Source organism: Rhinichthys klamathensis, unplaced genomic scaffold (genome assembly GCF_029890125.1).
Source record: "Rhinichthys klamathensis goyatoka isolate OS25496 unplaced genomic scaffold, OSU_Roscu_1.1 h1tg000035l_1, whole genome shotgun sequence".
In the NCBI taxonomy this organism is placed as follows: domain Eukaryota; kingdom Metazoa; phylum Chordata; class Actinopteri; order Cypriniformes; family Leuciscidae; genus Rhinichthys; species Rhinichthys klamathensis.
The window spans coordinates 5,384,578-5,405,867 of NW_026606583.1; the positions used below are offsets into that span (position 1 = coordinate 5,384,578).

At 38.5% G+C, this 21,290-nt stretch overlaps 1 protein-coding gene across 12 annotated transcripts in view; it reads left to right on the top strand.

Moving 5' to 3' along the window:
- Positions 1–641: 641 nt before the first annotated feature.
- Positions 642–21,290, top strand: part of mapta (microtubule-associated protein tau a) — a 36,143-nt gene continuing 15,494 nt past the window's right edge. For 10 of the 12 annotated variants that reach the window (XM_056245990.1, XM_056245993.1, XM_056245995.1 and 7 more), the window contains exons 1-5: positions 642–750; positions 9,502–9,708; positions 14,605–14,682; positions 16,017–16,085; positions 17,805–17,825. In XM_056245990.1, the coding sequence (XP_056101965.1) occupies positions 9,522–9,708; positions 14,605–14,682; positions 16,017–16,085; positions 17,805–17,825 (355 nt within the window). In that variant the 5' untranslated portion in view covers positions 642–750; positions 9,502–9,521. The remainder of the gene's footprint in view (positions 751–9,501; positions 9,709–14,604; positions 14,683–16,016; positions 16,086–17,804; positions 17,826–21,290) is intronic. The other 2 variants (XM_056245992.1, XM_056245998.1) reach the window with 2 other exon arrangements.

Sequence of the window (21,290 nt, forward strand, 5' to 3'; positions counted from 1 at the left end):
TTCCTCAGTCCTGTTACCGACTGAAGATGCTGTTGGCCAGAGAGAGAGAGAAACAATATGTGGTGTCGGAGGAAAAGATGCACGAGAGACGAGAGATGGCGTATTTTCCCCGGGTTTAATAAAATTACGTCACACTCGTCCGCATACATGGGATTGAGTGAGAAAATGAACATTCAATTCTGGTCGGAAATAAAAGAAAGAGTACAAAAGTCGGTAGAGCGGTTAGGCTATCTCTTCTCCTCACCTGTCAAATCTATTGACACTCTGTGCACATGCGCAGTTACATCAAATAAGCATAAAAGCACAAAGTGACCGTTACAAAAAGTGTTAACCTCCCCTAAATGCACTGAATCTTAGGTGTCCCACATTACACTAATCCACTCTCTATAATAAACCTATTATTATAATTATCGATCTTTATTTAAAATAAATGGCGAGTAGCTAAATTTGTTTTTATTCGTACATTTAAAGTGTCCAAATAGGCTGGTCCCATCCACATACATCAGCACATTATCCTATAGTAAACAGATGCACACAACTTAAACGCTCGCGTCTTTGATTTTCCTCGAATGAAGAAGTTTTCATATTAGACTTGTGAAAGATTCGGAAGAAAAGCAGTTGGTTCTCTGATGTCTCTCGAGCGCCTCGTCTCTTGGTCAGGCTGATACAGGAACAGCAGCTCTCGAGCTCTAGTCTTGCGCTCAGTGAGCGACTGCAGCTGGAGAGACAATAACAGCGACCCGTGCACAGGTAAGCAGAACCTGCCAAAGCTGACATTTGTGATTTTAAATGCGATTTATTTGTGTATGTCTACTGGTTTTCATGCACTGTATTCGAAGGAGGTTTGAATCAAACAGACAGCATGCGTGTCCTTGTCGCAATTTTTAAATCGTCGTTGGTCAAGTCATGTTGTTAAATCGGGCCTGTGCAGCTTACGTATTAATAAACTAATGCTCTGAATATAGAATATGCTCAAATATTATGAGAAAATGGCCGGTCTCATAAGAAAAATACGTTAAGTGACTAACAAGATTATTCAGACTGAACCGAACGTACGTGTAACGGTATTTATGGGACTTTTCACCAAATGCCAATATGTTAACGTGCTCATGTTCAAGACTAGACCTTTAGACGTGTAAAACCTCCCCCCCCCCCCCCCCCCCCCCTTGCACGTTACCTTTATTTTCATATTATCAGTTGAACGCAAATCGCTAGAGCTATTACGCACAATGTGTCATTTTTATTCTTCCCAAATATTTACGGACTGCTACAAAGAATGCGAATAATGCGAATAATTCCAAATAAAATAAATACTGTATTGTTTCTTCCGCTCCAAAAACGCAATGCTTATGCCTATGCAAGTTCAAGCACATTGTAAAACGATTTTTGTTGAAGGATGCTTTGTTGGAACGCACCACCTCCCTCCATCTCTACAGAACAGAGATGCGGCCATGATTCCAGCTCTTCATGTCGTCTGGTCTGACTGTGTTCATGTGTCTGAATTCAGCCATCACAGTGTATCTGTGTCTGATATCACGCTTGAGTTCTGTCGAATTTATAGGCGACTCGCTTTTATTTCATTTCATGGTTACGCATCGTCGCTGTGGGTGCTGATCCTATTCTAATAATGCTATGCAATGCCTTTAGTCAACGACAGAACGTTGTCTATTCATGGATGCATGGGTTAATTTAGGAACCAGCATTATTCTGCATGTTCAATGCGCGCTTCGCACATTTTGTTAGCGGTACCCATGTATATAATCACTGTGTTAAACTGCATCCCTTGTGGACTGTAATCCGATTTAAAATGGGGGTTGAGTTTAGGGTTTTAAGGTGCCTCGCCTTTTCCCCTCATTACAGTTTTATATTGATTACATGAATGTACCGCCATTGCCAGTGTCCGATTACTGTTTGACGTTTTTAATTGTCATGACTGAATCTCAATAATTATTTCATAATAGAATCAGTCGAGCCACTCTCATGGTTTAGAGACCCTGCAAAGAATCCTAGATAGGGTGTATCCACAGGCATTATGCACCTTTGTTGTATGAAAAAGAGCAGCTTTTAAATTGACTAATTAGGGGGTAGCCTATTTCTGATGGGGAATTTCTGCAGGAGCCATTACAGAATATGTAGAATCATAAAACATTGCAGCCGCTGAATCAAATATATCAAAATCACATATAATTAGACAGATCTGTTATCTTTCTTCTGGGGGAAGAACAAAAAGCATTACATTGATTAATGTTTTGTGCCATTTGTGTAAACATGTCGTTGCAAAAAATGATAGAAGATAATTGTTTAGCTCCAGCTTTATAGACATTTGCCATGTGAGCTTATTATTTTTAATGGTCACTAAGCCCCATGGAAACATCTGAGCAAACTGTTGTGGTTTAGTGATATGGACAGGCTTACAAAGAGCATAAAATCTCTGACATAATGCCATATGAAGTCTCTCAGACCAGTATGAGTGCTTAATTGGCATGGCACTGACAGAGGGGTTTAGCTTGCTGCAACATCAGTCTCCTCAGAGGAGTTGGCATGGGAGGGTGTGATTGGGATCTCTGCCACAGACCAAGTGATTTGTGTAATTTGAGGTGAATTTGCAGCTGCGGAGACTTAGGCCATTACCTCTCTGACAGAAGCGTGATGAGCAGAATTCCAAAATTCCACGTCTACATGCATCCACATGGTCCTTTGCCCCGAGAACTTATGCATGACTGTTCTGGAATGCTGTTAGTCATGATCTGAAACACATGTAAAGTGGGGTACAAAAGTTTGAGACCATTAATAAAAATGTTTCTTTATTTTGGCAATTTAATAAAATCACTATAAATGATGTGATCGAAAGTATATTGATGAGTTGAAGAATTAATAGAGGTTTTAGAATTCAGTATTTGGGTTGTTTGTTTGCTTTAATGACATATGCTGCACTCGAACAAGTTTATGCAAAACCTGATGATCCATATTATACAGCATGTCATGAGCATCTTGTGAGCTACATTGAAAGTTTTACATATGAATATTTCTTATTCATTTTAAATTACTTGGCTTTTGTGTGGTAACTGTATTATAAGAGGAGTAATTGACTTTAATTGGTCCGTTGAATACTCTGTGTATTATTTTCTAATTCAACGGCCCAGGGGCCATTGTCAATTATTCCTTACATATAAAAATGTTCAATGTTAGCATATAAATATTTATTTTTTTGGGCAAAATGAATATATGTTTACCTGATTGGTATGTGCTGCAATAATAATAGGCAAATAATATATTTAACAAAGTGCATAATTTTCTGAAATTAATATTTGTCTTTCCACCACAGTACAGTGGAACCACCCTGCTCATAAATGGAGTGACTCATCATAAGAGTCATTTCTCATGCTAGCGGGATAATGGACGTTGCTTATGTCATCACATCAGTCAGAATACATTTTCTGGCATCAGATTTACAGTCTGTATTCTTGTCATCTAATCCAATATTGGGTTCTACATACTAGACTTCCAGGGTCTTATGTAATCTTGATTTGGTTGATTTCATAAATGAGTCATTTTGTGATACGCCTGTTATGACTGTGTTTGAATTAGAACATAACTGGCCCTGCCCGAAAGGAGGCGGGGATTGAAAGCAGTGAGAGAATATGAGAGAGGAGTAACTGTGCTTCATAGCGATGCTGAGCAAATTTAGGTCATGGATACAAGGGTAGTCAACCATGATGAGAGCATCACATACTTTCAGCTATCCTAAAGCACAAACTCAGTGCGAGCCAGTGGAGAGCAGCGATTTTCGGTTTGGTCCCAGATAAACAAGCAGTAACCCCTAAGGAGATAGTCTGACTTTTCCTGGTGCCATCCATGGATTTATTGCTAATTCCAACCAAGCAGTTTTTGACATGGTCAGATCTACTGATTACAGATTTGCCTGCTTACATAACAAATAATACCTGCTGAGTTGGTAGGCTATACAGATTTTTTTGTTATGTAGATTGTCAGCCTACAGGACTTCAGTGAATGGCCACAACCACCATCTGTAGCTCTAAATATAAAAGAATAGCAGAGTCTTCAACACAACTATAATGATAACGGCACAGAGAAATGATATCGTTGGAATCACTTTCAGAACGATTTCTTCCAGCTGATGAAAGATAAAAACATTAAAACATTGACAGCCAATCAGAATCCATCCAGCTTTAAAGAGCTCAAACATTCATAAACTGCAGCGAGTGCTTAGAATATACAGGGCTGCATTTCTCAAAAGCATCATGAGCCAAGTTGAGTGTAGAGTCCATTGGTGGCAAATGGCAATGGTTCTACGATCTACTTTGGCTTAAAGCAACACCAAGTAACTTTTCCTCTGCGGTCGCCCAGGTAATTATTTAGCCTACCGCAGCCTACTGTTGCACGCACGCTCGTTGTTTATCCAGCACCGGCTTTGGAATGAACAATGTCCACAGACAAGGTAGAGCATGTTGCATGATTTCATGAAAGTATAATGAATTGCGACATCAGAAACGAAGAAAAACAAAATAATGACTATTGTAACGCTTGACGTAAAGCAAGCCAAATTTGTAGTTTTCGTATGTCTCATTAGAACTACAGAAATGCGACCTGATCTGGCAATCTTGCATAGCGTGGTTATAGCAGATATAGGACCGCAAAGAGAAATCCAGAAGTGCCTTTCACCCTGTTACGACTTAATGAACCACTGAAACGATTTTGGAAACATTAAGGTAAAAAAATCTTACTTAGTGTTGCTTTAAGCCCAGAACGATATAGTCCGCTTGTGTGGACGCTAATATTGTTATCATTCTTGGTGTGAATTGGCCTTAATAGCACTTGTCAGTGTCAAAATAATTGAGATGGCCAATCAAATCAAAGAAGTTGTGCTTTACTGTTTACACATACTGAGTGCTTCAGTTTTTAACTGTGAAAGAGTGCATGGTAAGATGTAAGTAGTTAACATTTAATATTTGACAATTGTTTTACGATAGAAATCTTATTGAATGTGGCAGGACAAGAAATATTTTGCTGTTTTGCATTTTGAACACATTAGGCATATGAATAAGATTGAACGTGTGCATAATATTCTAAAATCAAAATATGAATTAAAATTGATTCATTTACAGAAAATTCTTATTCTTGTTCTTTAACTGTTATTCTTTCTTTTTCTTTATCCCCTCAAATCCATTTAAATCCCATAGTTATTAAATTCCTTAGATAAAAGGACAATTACAACATGTTTGTGTCCTTGCCTCAGTGTGTATGTTTTTGCAATCTGCAAGAATAGAAGCATAGTTTTTACATGACATTTTTGTTGTTGTCTTTACATTACAATTTGTAATGTTTTCTAGATTTCTTGGTGTTAGAAGCGAAATTTTAAGCACGGCTATTGAAATGTCCCACAAAACTACAAACACGACACTGGCAAGAACAGAACAGCATAAAAACAATCCAGAAGTTTGTTGACATCCTTTCAGTGTAACAGTGGGAGCTTTGTTTCATAAGACGTCTTGACACTCCATTGGAAGAATCAAATGCTCCCACGTCTATTTGAACGATCAGTCTCACGGGATTGAATCTATTTGTAGCATACAGTCTAGTTTGCAGTCTGAATCATCTCAGTACACTAGTTTAAACTTCAGCTTCAGTGTCATGCTTATCATTTGTGTATTGGAGAAAGCAGCAATGCATTATCAAAATAAGTAAATCAATTTTGTTGATTTTATGTCAGACCAGGCCTATATGATTAACATACTAACTAGGGATGCGCGTTATATCGGCCCCCATATCGGTATCGGCCGATACATGTTCCTTTTTTTTAATGTTATAGTTATCGGCTCGATAAAAAAATTTGCCCGATATATTAAAGCCGATAAATAGTGGATTATTTTCCTCAGCTGAGACCCTTCAGATGCGCACTGTTCACTATGATGGTTTTGAATGGCTTGAAATATGATTGAAATCACTTCAAAAAGGAAAATACAGTAAAGTGCAACATGTGCAGCGCAAGTCTGTCATATAGGCTACACACAATTATAATGAGAACATCATTATAATTGTGTGCTTGGGACATGCACTCGTGGCTTTTAATGGTGAGACTTTTGTTTTTGCAATCAGCCTCGCTTTCATACCTGTCATGGCGCTGCTCTGAATAAGGTCTATAAAGAAGGAAAGACCTCTGCGATCTGATCTTGTGTCCAGGCAAATACCCGTGTTAACCCTCACCTCGCCTTTGAATGCAGGAATCCAAACTGAATGTCTTTGTTCAGTTACTGACACTTTTGATGGTTTTATATGTGTACCCTGTGGTGAATGTCTTTGCATAGTATCCCAGGTGCTGTGTAAACATCTATGTTGATCTTGTGCGTTCTGTAGTCGCACCCACCCTTGCAATACCGCTTTTAGGTCGGTTTGCAGAACGGCCATGAGCATGCCAAGTTCATCATTCTCATTCTTTGAACACACACACACACACACACACACACACACACACACACACACACACACACACACACACACACACACACACACACACACACACACACACACACACACACACACACACTCATTAGAGAGCCAACTTTGCATGTTTTTTTATGCTTTAACACTCACAACAAGGCACCGCTACACAAAAACCAACAGATGTTAGTGCCTGGTTAGACGGGCTCTTCAACTGCCCTTGGAGGCATGTGGCGTTATGGTGCACATACATTTTTCACTAAGTGGAGTCAGGACATGTTTAAAAGATCTTTCAGCTCATACTGTGGAAAGGTCATTGGATATGTACAACCCCATTGAAATTCAAGGATTCAAATTTTATTTGGAAAGTTATAAATAATAAACAGATTCAGATCCTGCACTCTTTAGGTCACTAATCAAAGTAAATTTGTACAAAGAAGTTTGCATGATCAATGTGACAGATGGTCTTGGGATGACATGATCATGATTTTTTTCTGTAATTAATGTGAAACCGTGACATACTAAATACATTCACATTCTGAAAAAAAAAAAAGAAAAAATTTTTTTTACTACAAGTGTGATGATCATAATTTAATTTGTAATTGAAAATAATATACTGTATATGAATTAGAAAAGTGCAAAGGACTGCTTTTTTTGTTATACTGCAGAATTCATTTGTTCCATTTGATGATATATATTATGTAAACGGTAATAAATGTTGAGCAGTCATCACATTCCCAGTGTACAAAAAGCTTTGAGGAAAGGTAAGAGAGAGCAAAGTTCCTGAATCCTTGTGCAAACACTGTGTTCCAGACGGTTTGTGTGCCAGATGCGCATAAAACAGGTGAGATTTTTCCCACTGCCCAATGCAGTGCCATGGAGATTCCAGACAGGATTTTGTTGTGAACTGTGGATTTTAGTAGAGTAAGCATGGCAGGAAAACTCATAAGATCAAAGAGAAGTGCAATTTGTTGATATAACAGGGAAAGTATTCAATAAATGCTAATGGGATACACCAACAGCTGTGTGTTGTACAGTCACACTGCTTGCTATGGCGGTAATGGTGCTGTTAATGCTCTACAGCAGTCTTAAGGTACGTTTACACAACAACGATCTACAACTACGTTGTCAATGCAATCCCCATTTGACAACGATCAGCGAAAACGACTAAAAACGCTGCATGATCATGCCAGGCCAGCAGTTTGGCGATGTCACGTTGTAAAGAAACACGACTGAACACGTAATACGCAAATTTGCATCTTTGTTGTTTACATGGAGACGACGATAACGGTATCATTTTCATAAACTTGCACTTAGAAACTCGATTTCAAAAGCTTATGGTTTCAGGCCGCCAAAACTGTTGTCGTGTAAATGAAGGGCCAAAACGCAGAAAAGGTTTTCAGTTTTTAGTTAAAAGCGGTGGCGTGTAAACAACCCCTTAGGCGCATTTCTTGATTTCTCTTTTCTCTACTATAATATGCTCCTCATCACTCCAGTAAATGTGTTTGCTATCACTGTTCAACATTTTTAACTCTCTTTCTCAAATGATAAAACGAAGCAATGCATGAAAGTTTTTTCTGCGACTTTACAAGAAACATAAACATGTAAAGGAGTCGAAGCCGATGGCCTCGTGGGCAGTGCTCTGACATGTAGTGTGGTCGTGCTGTAAATGTAAAAGTGAAGTTTTTAAGCAGTGGTCGCAGACTTTGGAACCTACTGTATATAGTCTCATTTATAATATATAGTATATAGTCTCTTTTAAATGTACATAGGGAGCATGAAGAATCATTTTCACACAAGAGATCCATACATTTTTGAGTCCATCCGTCTGTAAAGTCTCCTCCAGCACATCAAGACTTTCAGTGAGTTTAAGTTCTGGACTCAGAGGAGCCAATACATGCCATTCATGCTCCTTCCCAGCCATTCTTTCACAGTTTGAGCCTGATGAATCTTGACATTGTCATCTTGGAATATAGCCAAGGTTGTTTAAATCCAAACAGTGACTTTTTTGTTGTTGTTTTTGGCCGGGCAGTGTATATAATTATATTATGTTGAAAAGTCATTACCTTCCCATTATTGCACTAAAAAATAAAAATGCTGTTTGTAAGTGCTACAAGCGTACACTTCAGAATGAGCTGTCAGGATGTCTGCTGGGCTGGGCACTGTGTAATGCTTTGGTTGAATTGTACATCAGGACGGCTGTTAAATTTTCAACATGTATAATCTTCTTTGGGCTGGGTAGCTAACTGAATATGCATCACTAATCAGTGGGACTTTCAGTATTAGTGACTATAGTATTACAAAATAATTAACACCTTTAACACCTCAATGCTTTGGAGCCGGATTGTCTCGTGTAGAAACAACATTTGCCTTCAGTGGCAAAAAGGGCTGTTTTCTATCATTTCACATTGCGATTGTTAATTACATCGTGTCATTATGTAAGGCGTGATTTTTTTACCTGGCAAATGAGAACTTTTGCAAGTGCACTATGTTATGTTGTGTGTTACAATGGTTTAAATAAAGTGGCTTCAGAAAGGCTTGCAGGAGGTGCATGGGGACACATTGGCTTGACTGCACTATTTTAAGCCACATGGCAGTAACCTTAAGCTAGTCCTGCGTGTTTGGCAGTATAAATATCCAGGTTTGCACCGGCACTCTGGCTCTGTTTACATTGAGCTCGTGACAGCCCTGTGTGAAGCCAATCCTGACGATTGGTTATTGATTCAACCCTCGTTGTCCTTGGAAAAGTTAGTGGAGGACGCCACTACTGTTGACTCATTGAACTGAGAGTTGTTTTGGAGGTTTTCTGCTAATGGATTGTGGATTTGAAGCATTTTTTTTTTCTTCTGTCAGCACTGAAACCCCATTTTTGCCGCAAGGAATCAGAGCAAAACAATCAGTAACTGGCAAAAGCATTTTTAACTGCTTTTCTCGTGTACAACCACTAACTTATTATTATTTTTTTCCCTTTCTGCTTTTTATACCCTTCTTACTCTATCCTTTCTCCCTTACCTTTCTCCCCCACCCTCCCTCTCCACCCAGTATCCGCATTTGGACTTGCTATGGACCAGCAGCACGATTTCTTGAGCTCCTCGCCCAATAGCCACACAGCTCACTACAACTCTGGCGATACTATGGCAACCTCCCTTTCTGGAATGACCATCAATGATCATCACCATGGCAACCAGTTCCATAAGGAGAATGGAATTGCAGTGGGGCTTGTGAGACCAGGGGATTGTCCAATGAAAGGTGAGTTTGCTTCTGTGGGAAAACAGGTTCATTGTGTCAAAGCCAGTCAAAATAAATACATACCGATTACCTTATTAGTCAGAACTATTAAACAAGCTCTGCAGTGTGAACAGGGTGTGTATGTTATCATGACACATTCAAATATAGTTAAAGGACAAGTTTAATTGTTCTTGAAGGACGTACTGGTGTGGAATATGATCTACAGTCTAAAAAGAAATTCAGGGGACCTGGTTATGTTGACATAATATTCAATTTTATATTACATCAATGTTATATTGTGTGTAATTTAAAGCTGCAGTCTGTAACTTTTTTGTGTTCAAAATTAAAAAATAAATTTATAATGAGTGAATCCATCATGAATCCATTTTCCAAACCGTGTTTTATCATTATGGTACACCTATAATAAGTGTTTATATTGGGACTATTTTAGACTGGTTCGGGTCGTACCGCTGTGGAGTAACCCAGTACCTGTGTGACTCGTCATAGACAGAGCTCCGGCTACAATGTTCTTCCTCAAGAGACATGCAGTTCGGTTTATTAACCGCTAGAGCGCCAAAAGTTACAGCTTTTAACTGACATTTCTGTGTTCTTTTTCTAAAGGAAATATTAACTTAATGAAACTGTCTTGATAACGTTGAGAATTGGACATTTCTAGTTCCCAGCATACTTTGCATAGGAATTGAGAAGAAGAATTAATGTTGAAGTTGAGTGTTATTTATTTTATGTGTTTTTTTAGTAAAAAGAAAGACCTGTTAGTGTTTACTGCTGTTATGTTTGACATTTAAAAGAGTTAATGTTATATTAAAGCTACACTGGCCTTATGAGCAATGGCTGCACTAATGCCTGTGACAAGTAATATTTAACATATACATTTGCTGTTATTCTGATTTGAAATAGATAAGAATAATTGGTTTGAGGACCACCACTCGATTGTGCTGAAATTAGTTGGAACGTCTTAGTTTTTTACGTAACCAGCTTCAAAAAATGGTTTATGCTGCAAATTTCTCTAACTCAATGTACAGTAGTCAACATTTGAAGTGGATCAAAACCTTTCATCAAAGAATTCAAACATAAATTTTGAACAATACCGGTCTTGTCTTAGGACTTCAAATGTTGACTACTGTAGTTGTTGTTTGAACATAATTTTATTAGACGTTATCATAACTCAAAAAGATTGATCCACACTGTTGTTGTTGTTGTTGTTTTGTTGAGCCTAAATATTTGTTTTTAGACTGTATAAAAGACACTTTCTTTCCTCCACAGCCAATAAGGATGAAGATATAATTACTGTCATTCATAAATAATATCTCTTAATATGTAGTGCACACTATTAAATATTACATGGGCAAATGTTATGACAGACATAATCAAATATTTCTTGGCTGCCAGGGAAAGATATAATCAGGCAGTATGGTTCTGTAGAATACACCAGAGAAAGATTTGCACGTTCCTACTAAATAATGAGATTATATTAATGATTTCATTAGCACATGAATTCACCGTGATACTGCATGCATGCTGATGTGTTATCCCACCGAATATCAATTAGCATGACCGCTAACATGTTTCCTCCTGTCATGAGCAAATAAACGTATCAAATGAGGGAGATTTAACGATCAAAGGCATTGCAGGGCGTATGATCTTAACACATATTTTAGTGTTGTTTCAGATTATGAATGTGGCCGCATTGGCTGCAACTCTTTGATACAGCCTTGTGTATTAATTCCTTTACATAAACCACAAGGCTATGCTTGACTGGGCCCTCAATCCAGGCTTTGCAGCTGCGTCGCACTGTAATCCATGCATGTGGGTCACGCTCTTCTCAGGATGCTCGCTGGTACTAATTCAACGCCTTCACACAACCTGCTTTCTTCTGCATGTGTGTGTGCTTTTGTGTTTTTGTTTACAGACCATTGAGGCTTTTTGAAAAGCACACAGTAATGAAATTGGTTCTCAGTTGGGTTACAGAAAATGTAAGGAGACAGTGTATAAATGAAGGCATGTAAAGAAACAATCGATGGATGTTAAGCAAGTTTGAAATCCCCTCATTCACTGTTCTACCAAAAGTATGAACAGTTGTCAGTAACTGAATTAAACCAATGAAACTTCGCCCAGCTGGCGTTCTTCAATGTGATTGCCACAGTCGTTCTAGCGTATAGTGTAATCTGAACTAGTCGACTAGATTCTACATTCATAAAGCTATAGTGTCATGAGGTACTCGCTCTCACGTCGTTCCAAACCCATAAGACTTTCGTTTTATTTTGAAACAAATAGATATTTTTAATGAAATCTGAGAATTTCTGTCGCCCCATTGAAAGTCTATTCACCCCAAACTCTGGCGGTTCGTGAAGAGATCATAAAATAAATATCAATCTCAATATGAACATTTTGAAGCGTAGAATAGACTTTTTATTGGAGGGACAGAAATCGTTCAAATAAATGATGCTGCCTGGGAAAATCCGGCTTTTCTCTCTCTTTTTTTATAAACGTAGTTGCTTGTTTAAAGCCACTGCCAATCATTGAACTCCAAGCATGTGTAAGGAGGGGAAGGACAAACACAGTCGTTGTATTGACTGACAGACTTTTGTAAAGGTGCCAGCTTGCAGCAGAGTCTTCTGTTGTATTGAATGTATTCACAAACCCTAAATGGGACCATAACACTCTCTCTTTTTTTCCTCTGCGACCCCCTGCATTCTTTAGTGCGTAGTTTATATTTCCCTAGTTTACAGCCTTCACTAGTGCACACTTTCTCCCCGTTTGCTCCTTCTGTAATGGCCCACTCAAGGAGGAAACATTACTCAGAGAATCTTCCACAAATAAATGGCACATACTGCAATGGCACAGCAGAGAGTGAGTATGTTATATAGATAGTAAAGCTAGTACATTAGTGACTGTAGAAGCACAGTATTAAACATTAGCCACTTTCACACATGTAAAATGTGGCCACACAGCAGCACAATACGGTTGTCGGTATATCTGAGTCCTTAATACGGTCACGTTCACACACAGTTTGATTATTTAAAGTGATAAGACTTCTCAGTTTTATGAATGGCGCCATCTTTGTTATTACTTTGGTCACTGTTGTTATGCTTACTGGTAAGAGAATACGGGATTGACTCTCGTTGCATGGTCATGCAGACAGTATTCGAGACGCTACTGTAATTTACTGTGTGAACGGGACATTTTGAGACTCGCACCTGTAAGTAAATGCGGTTGTCAATCACACAAACTGACTGAGGCTGTAAAACACACTCGTAAAACTGAATTGACGTTTCTGCTTAATACATCATATCTACTGTACACACAAGCAAAAACGTTTTACTGTTTAGATACCATTTAGCACCAAAATATATTGATAAACTCTGCGATGTCAATCATCAGAAATGATCTTTAAATGCTGAGCCATTTTCATCTGCCTGGAAGAGAAGTGCTTCAGTTTCACTATTTGCTTACATTTTTGGACTTCCGAGTAACAGGCGTTAGGGGCAGAGCAACACACTTTTGCATTTGAGAGCACAAGGTGCCGCACAATAGTATCCTCTGTAGAGCCACAGCACTGATGAATGGAAAAGAAGAGAGAGTCTCGAGACGCATAAACACGCTGCTCATGTGCGAGATGCTGACAAAAACAGCGAGACTCAGTGGAATGGTCAAAGATGTCCATCTAGTGCATGTTCACATACCAAACTGCACAAATGTTATGTTCTGTTTATTGCACTAGCTCTTTAAGAAATGGTACAAGAGCAAAAGAGAGCGCACTGCACAATGTCTCTTTATTGACTTGCACAAACATTACAACAACAGCGGATCACAAAAACTCATTTGAACCTTAACCTTAATCTAAACAGTGTGGATTAACCACGGATCATTATACGTGCTTATAATGATAATCTAATGTTTTGTTCACACATAGCATGAAAATGGTTATTTACAAATAAATAACATAACTTCGGTAGCACTTTATTTTACAGTCCTGTTCCGCATGTACATACTATGTACTTATTATAGTAATATAATAGTTACCAAATAGTATAATATAATATAAAAGTAATAAAAGTTACAAAAACTGGGCAATAACTTGGTACCTTTTATTCCTAAGTAGGTAAGTACACTGTAAGTACATATACTGTAAAATACAGTGTTACACATTTATTTAAAATAAATGCATGGTTAATAATAGGAAAATTGTCATGTTTCCGAATGTCATGAATGCTCAAACCAATGTTTTCACCAGTCTTGTCCCATATGGTGTATGCATTTTATATACTGGGAAAAAAAGCAATAATAGTATGATTACAAGAACAAAAACGCAATGGATTCAAACAGTAAAGTTCAGTAAAGCTGAGTGTTGAGGAAGGGCATGTGCCTCAGTGTCTAATGCACTCTCCATCTCTCTTCAAAGATTTAGCATTTATACTGTTTGAGTGCCAAAGTTTTTAAAAACGATGTAAAATATTGACTAAATTCCTTTTAGATCTTTTGCACAATGTTCGTTTCTTGTTAGTTCAATGAAGCAGTTACTTTCCAACACTGCAGATTGTTGCTTTTATGGTTTGCCAGTACATTCAGCTGCCATCTGTTTCTGTCCTTATATTTAATTTGACAGTAAAATTAGTGTGTCTTTTAAACTTTACACGTGTCCTTACAACATACATTGTTGAATTCATTCTCTTAGCTAAGTTCAGGGATCCAGTTGCTATGTTAAGGTTGCGCTGAGGTCACAGTACAGTGTGATTCAGGATGTGTGATGTTTGACTTTAATTTCTTACCTTTGAAGAACTGAATTATTCTTTGCTATATATAGTATATATATATATGTTAAACATGTCTATAAATATAGATTGTCCCAAACAACTCTAATGTTATTTGTGTTTTTTAACCGAAATTCTCTCACAGAGGAGTTTTCAGAAGAAAAGGTGGATGTTGAGCTCAGTAAGGCTGAAGGAACCTCCTCTTCTGAGGAGAAGCAATGTGGTATGCATGGCTGCACTTCTAATAAAGATGCTTTGAAATGTTTGTCCCCCTTTTCTCTTTCAGTTTGCCCTTTTTTATTTATTTACTTTTATTGATGTAATGAAATGCCTCTTACTAACTTTACCTTGTTAAATATACAGAAGCTGCTCAATTTATGTACATAATAAAGAGTATAAATTATCTATAAAATCGCATCTTGGTAAGATATGTCAACATTTGAACCGCTTTAATATGTTTGCTTTTTTTAAACACCTGTATCTTTAGATATTCCAGTAAGCTAAAAACCAAATCTTTTATTTAAAGGTATAGCGGAGGATCTTTCCGAATTTTAGAGAAGACCCACCCTCTCCAATTTTTTTTAAAAATGCACATGCGCAACACTATTTGCTCCCGAGAGGGAACGCCTATTAAACGTGTGCACGAGAGAGCATGATAGCTTACATTAACTTTTACTAGCAGTGATTTTAAATGGATTTCTCCAAATAGCATGACAAACTTTACCTGTCTAGTAGAATCTTCGCGACTGCGGCATCAGTGGGAAGCCCAACCTGTGCTTTTAGCGCACGCCAGCGCGTGAAATATTCACCCAAAATCACTCTGGTCTTGTTTCTCTATCCTGCGGCCTTTCTCTTCTTATCATACACGTCGTATACATTTTTTCTCTTTCAACCCTCAGCCATTTTCAAAGGAATGGCTGAAACCGTAACTCATCACACATAATACACCTGAAAGTGTGCATGCGCAGAAAGCGAAAACTACATAGGGACGAGCACGTACGACCGCCTTACGTAAACATATCACCAGAATGATTGACACTTAGGTGGACCAATAGTATAGACTACCCACCCGGAAAAAGAAAATCCTCCGCTATACCTTTAAATATAAAAAAAAAACTCACCAGCGCGCAATGAATCTTGGGATTGGCTGCGAAGGATCCACTCGTTCTCTCCTTTACGGCCTAGGGAAAGAAGAATGCGCTTGTAGGTCGTATTTGAAGGAGCCTTTGAACTGGGACAGCTTTTGTTGCGCCGCTGTGATGCATTCGGCCTTTTAAGGATGCAGCCTCTGATTTGGAACACAGTAAAAATGTTAAAACTGTCTTTTCTCCTTTATAATTTATGTTGTGTGTCATAGTTCATGTTAATCAACCAGTTATTTGCTTTCAGCAGAGCACTTCAGAACTCAATTAAAGTCTCACTGTAGCTGAGCTGTGGAGCTAAACCTTTCATTTCTGGCTTGCGTTTGTGATGTTAACAGCTGCTTCACTTTCACATGAAAACCTGGACTTCCTTTGGTAGCTTGGTGTGTAAAGCTGTTGAAATGATGTTTTATAGAGGGCCCGCAGGATTCAAGAGCAGAAGAGAATGAAGATCAGCCCCTGCCTGTTGTGGAAGTGGCGAGCGGTATGGAACTTCTGCTCCAAACACTGCTGGCTCTTTTGATTGAAATGCTTTGCCCGAATGCCCTTTTGTGCCTTCTTTTTTGTGGATGCTTTTATGCCTTGCAACCTAATGTTTCTAATTTTCTAGTGTTTTGTCATATTTTAAGCCTGCTGGTTTGCATTTGGCTTCTGTTTAAATTTGGCATACTGGTAACAGGACCTCTCGCCTTTTCTTGCTTTGAAAATGCTTTTTATGTTGCGTTTACAATGGGGTGATTTTAAAAGTGTAAGATAATATGTATGTCAGTGAGGACACGTATATTAATTTTGATACCACTGCAGGGGCATGCTGAGAGGTTCCAGGCTTTTAAATCAAAATAAACTCAAGGGAGACTCCAGTCCTGTTTTCAGTTTATTTCCCATGTGATTAGTCACAGAGACCTCCGCTCAGCTGTCTTTGACACGCTAGGTGTGATGTTTTGCCAAGTCTGGAATTAATGCCTTGTGCCAAATAGGATTTTAGCTAAAGCTCTTTTTTTCACTGGTCACAATGCTTTAAATTGCAAGTATTTGTTGCTTTTGTGTATAATTTGTATAATTTGATGGTGTGCTTTCATGCTAGGTAATAGTGTTTGCCTTGCCATCCATCGGATGAGACGTTAAACCGGGTTGAACGTAGTTGACTCTGTGGTCATTAAGGCCCTGTTTACACCTGGTATTAAGATGCGTTTCGGTCGATCGGATCACAAGTGGACGACGCTAAATGCATGTGTAAACAGGGTATAAAAAGTTTTGAGCTTGTCCACTTTCAACCACTTCCAGAGGTAGTTAAGATTGCTTTTGTAGTGTAGATGCTCATGTGATCAAATGTGTTCGAACAGCCACAAAAGACCATCTACCGACCTAATGCGTAAACATTATGGGAAGCGCTCTAGCCAGACGGGACTTAAACTTTGTCGGCTGGAGACCCAAGTTTGGTTTGAAGATGAAAAACGTACTACCAAGCACAATGTTCTCTCACCATTCCTGATTTCTAACACACACTCACAGCGTTCGGCTGGTCTTGCGGCTGTCAGTGCAGAAACAAAAGCTGATGCTCTCCGTATTTTTTTCCGTCGTCCTCGGGCACGTTCATATGTAAATTACAGAGCTTATTTGACCATTAGATCAAAAGATCTGATAAAAACCATACATGTACCCACCCATAGACCTTCCCCTCGAAGACATCAGGATAGAAGTGGTTGAAAGTAAACAAAAGAGACGGATTAAAACACCAGATGTAAACGGGTATGTGTCTCCCTCGTCTACTTGTGGTCCGATTGACCAAAACGCATCATAATACCAGGTGAAAACAATGCCTAAAAATCCCATGGCACTTCTCGTAAACGAGGAGGGGTGTAACCCCGGTGTCCTGGCCACATTCTCTCCATTGGCCCTTATCAGTCCACATTCACTGAATTGGCTCGATCACTCTCTCTCCTCTCCACCTATAGCTGGTGTGTGGTGAGCAGTGGTCCAGGTGGATGCTGCACACTGGTGGTGGTTGTGGAGAAACCCCTGATATGATTGTAAAGCGCTTTGGGTGTAAAGTAGTACATAGGAAATGTGCTATATAAATACCTCATTCATTCATTCATTCATCCCTGCAGCTGAAATTGCCAGATATTATGCGGTACAGTTCTCTAATTTTTGTCTTTTATGTTTTTCTCTCTGTTTCCCGCATATCCTGACCATTATTAAGCTGGAGGAACGGCGCCCACAGGTAAAACACTATTTTTACTTTATTCTCAGATTGTACCACATTAGTGTCATGCTTTGTAGAATAGCCATTATGCTACAATAATTATGATCTAGTAGATTTCTTTCTTTTTTTAAAATCTTAAATCTTACAGTTTGTTTTTTCTGTCATGTTTTGGTAGTACACCACCTCACTGATCATTATCTTGTACTGGTTATTTGTTTTTTGTGAATACACAGATGTGTCCATTTTATTTTATTTTAATAATCAGGAGCAACTAGGTACTTCTAAAGAGCTGTCACAAATGTGCAAACACTGTCACTGTTTATCAAGTAACATTTGCTAAACCAATTGCAGAAGGCTGGAGTGTTCGGGAAGCCTAATTCGTTTATATCGATTTTTTGTGCTACCCTTGTGTAAAGAAAATGCATTTGAATGTACACTTGTAGTGTACCTAAATCTAATAATTTATAATTAAAAAATTAATCTATAATTTAAAAAAATCAACTTGCAAATATTCTAATAAGGAATAAAATGTGCATTTTGTAATAATGTCAATTTAAAAGTGTTACTTTAAAGTACATTTATGTTTTAATCATCTTTTGTTGTGCTTTAAACATTTGACTGTCTTGATTCACATGATATTTGATATTACGTTTAAAGTTATTTTATTTTAAATGTTCTAAATTGCAACTGAATCATTACATATGTGTAATAATAACACATATATTTAAATGCATGACACACAATTTTCAATAGAAATAACTTTAAAGTATATTTTAGTCTACCATAAATGCTTGTCAGTACATTCGGCAGTGCACTTTAACCATATTTCAAAGATAACAGAAGTAATTATGAAATCACATATAAAGATTGACTCGCTTAAGTCAAAAAAGCACTCTTAAGCTAATTGCTTTTATTATAAATTTAAACTATAATACATTTTCATTTAATTACAAATAAATTTGTAAATGTATACACACTTAGTTCTGGTTTCACAGACAGGGGTTAGATTAAGCCAGGATTAGGCCTTAGATTAGGACATTTAAGTAATTTTTTTAAACGTGCCTTAGAAAAAAACATTACTATGTGCATCTTGAGACAAAACATTGGCACTGACAAATTCATTCAGATATGTCAGTGCAAGCTGCTTTCAGTTAAACCAGCTCAAACATGGACTTTAGTCTGGGACTAGGTTTAAGCCTTGTCTGTGAAACCGGGGAATTCTAATATATGCATTGACAATAAAAAAGGAAATTGAAGTATTTTACTTTTCAAAGTATGCTCAAGTGTACTTTCACAAGGGTAGTGGCCCAGAAATGACATGCTTCACCTCTGTCCAGTTTTATAAAAAAAAAAAAAACCTTTTTGCAAGCAATCATGCTCTTCAATTGTACCTATCGGCTCATATTTCTGTGTTCAGTGTGAAGTCCGGTTTCATCACCACTGTTTGTTTTGTATGTTAGCAAAGGCCAGCAAACCAGTTTGATGTTTGCTCGTTATCTTTCCTCTACGGGTTTTTATTCCCTCCTTAACATGTGACAGTTTTCTTGGAACACCTTGTGTTTTTAGAGAAGGAAAAGTAATGGAGAAGTTGTCATAAAAGTAACATCTGACCAGTCTGTGTCCATGGTGAATGGGCCATGCATTATTATTAGTGCAAGTATAAGGCAAAGGCGGCTTTGTTTCCAGCTTTAGCCGCAGGGTTTTCATCTGATGGTTATGATCAACACTCGGACTGGAGCTGTGTTGACCACCAGAGAATACAAGAGCAGGACGAAGACCTCCTCAGAAGCAGCTGGGCTGAACAAGCAGTCCATTCCCATCATCGGCGGACATCTGTCAGTCCAGACCGCACCAGGAGCCTTTCTCTGGAGAACGAGCCACCTGCGACTTTCCTGGTTCGCAGTTCCGCCCTGGAGGACCTGACATCCGTCGGGGAGAGGATCATAGAAGCCAGGGCTGCTTACAGTGAGACCCTTCAGGAAGAGGAAGAACTGTCCTTTTACGACAATGAGAGCCACGCTGAAGAAAAAGAGCTTCCAGCATGGGCCAGCAGGGCTCGGACAACTCTCGCTGAATCTGTTTATGCACCTTCTGAAACCAAAGAACATAGTTTTACAAGCACTTTACCTCATGAACACATGGACACAATGGGCGCAGTGGAGGAGAAAGTTGATGCTACGTTATCAGGGGTTAGAGCTGCTGCTGAAGATGCAGAGACTCATCCTCCTACTAGCACAAGTGGCTCTCCAAAAGGTGTCCACGGCTCCCCGGCAAGAAAATCCCTGGTGCCGGTGGCTCAGTTTAAAGGTCTGTGCTGTTAAGCTCACAGAATCCCAGTGCAGTGTCTCTTCCTTGGTTTGCCTCCACCTATGTTTTACAGAGCCGCTTAGCTATGCACCACTTTCTGTCTATAACGAACATCCTACAAAATAAGCGGCGCGCTGAGGAGAACGGTCTGTTGTCCTGCAATTGTTTGCTACACGTCGTCCTTTTTTGGGCACTCAGCCTCACTCTGTCATTCTTTTGTTTCCTCTGGTGGTCTTGCAGCCTGTTTTGCGCTGATTGATGAAATCCATGTTTGCTGGCCGTGTTTCAGTCTGGCATGTCTGTGTGCATGAGTGTGTTTGCATGAGTTCACAACACCATCATCTGGTGCAGCACTGCTTTAACAGATCCCCTCACTTTTATTTACAGCCTTACCTTTCTCAAATGTTTCTTTAGAACATAAATTATACAAAGTCTCGTTGAAATTCTCAATTGAAAAACATTAGCAATACATTTAGCAAACTGCAGTCAGTTTAACGAAGGCATTTCCACACTGTTAGCATAGTTGCAACCTAGTTAGCTGCCTAACTCTTGAAAATAAAGAGGTTTTCACAGCAAATTTAATAATCTAAAGGGCCCTTTTCCACTGTCAAGAAACTTTTGGGCAATGTAAAGATTTTAAAGGTTCTGCATGGAACCATAGATGCCAATTAAGAACCTTTTTTTAAGAGTGTACTGGGGCAGCGTTTAAGAAAGCATATGTGCATTCTTATCTTATTTATGCCTTAAGATTCTAAAGTAGCATCACAAAAATCCTTTACGAACAAGGCAATCTCAGAATACATTACGATGAACTCGGTGATAAATCCAAGACGGCAGGCCAGCTGAGAGAAATGTTGACAATAAACCGAAACTATTCAGTACTTAAAAGAATTCATAAAAATATTTAGCGTCATTTGAATCGTCAAACTCTAGCTTCAAAATCCATTGTGTGTCAAGTCTCCAGTGTTTCAAATTAGTCTCTTGTGAGGTTTAAAGGGGTCATATAATGCCATTTTTGTACAAGCTAGTATGATTCTTTAGGGTCTAAATTAAAAGTTTGTAATATACTTTAATTACAAATTCTCATAAGTATTGTAAGAAAACACTTATTTTACTTGGTCAAAAACAGCTCTGTTTTCAGCACGCCGTTTCAGTGCATATGACTTTAAATGATCA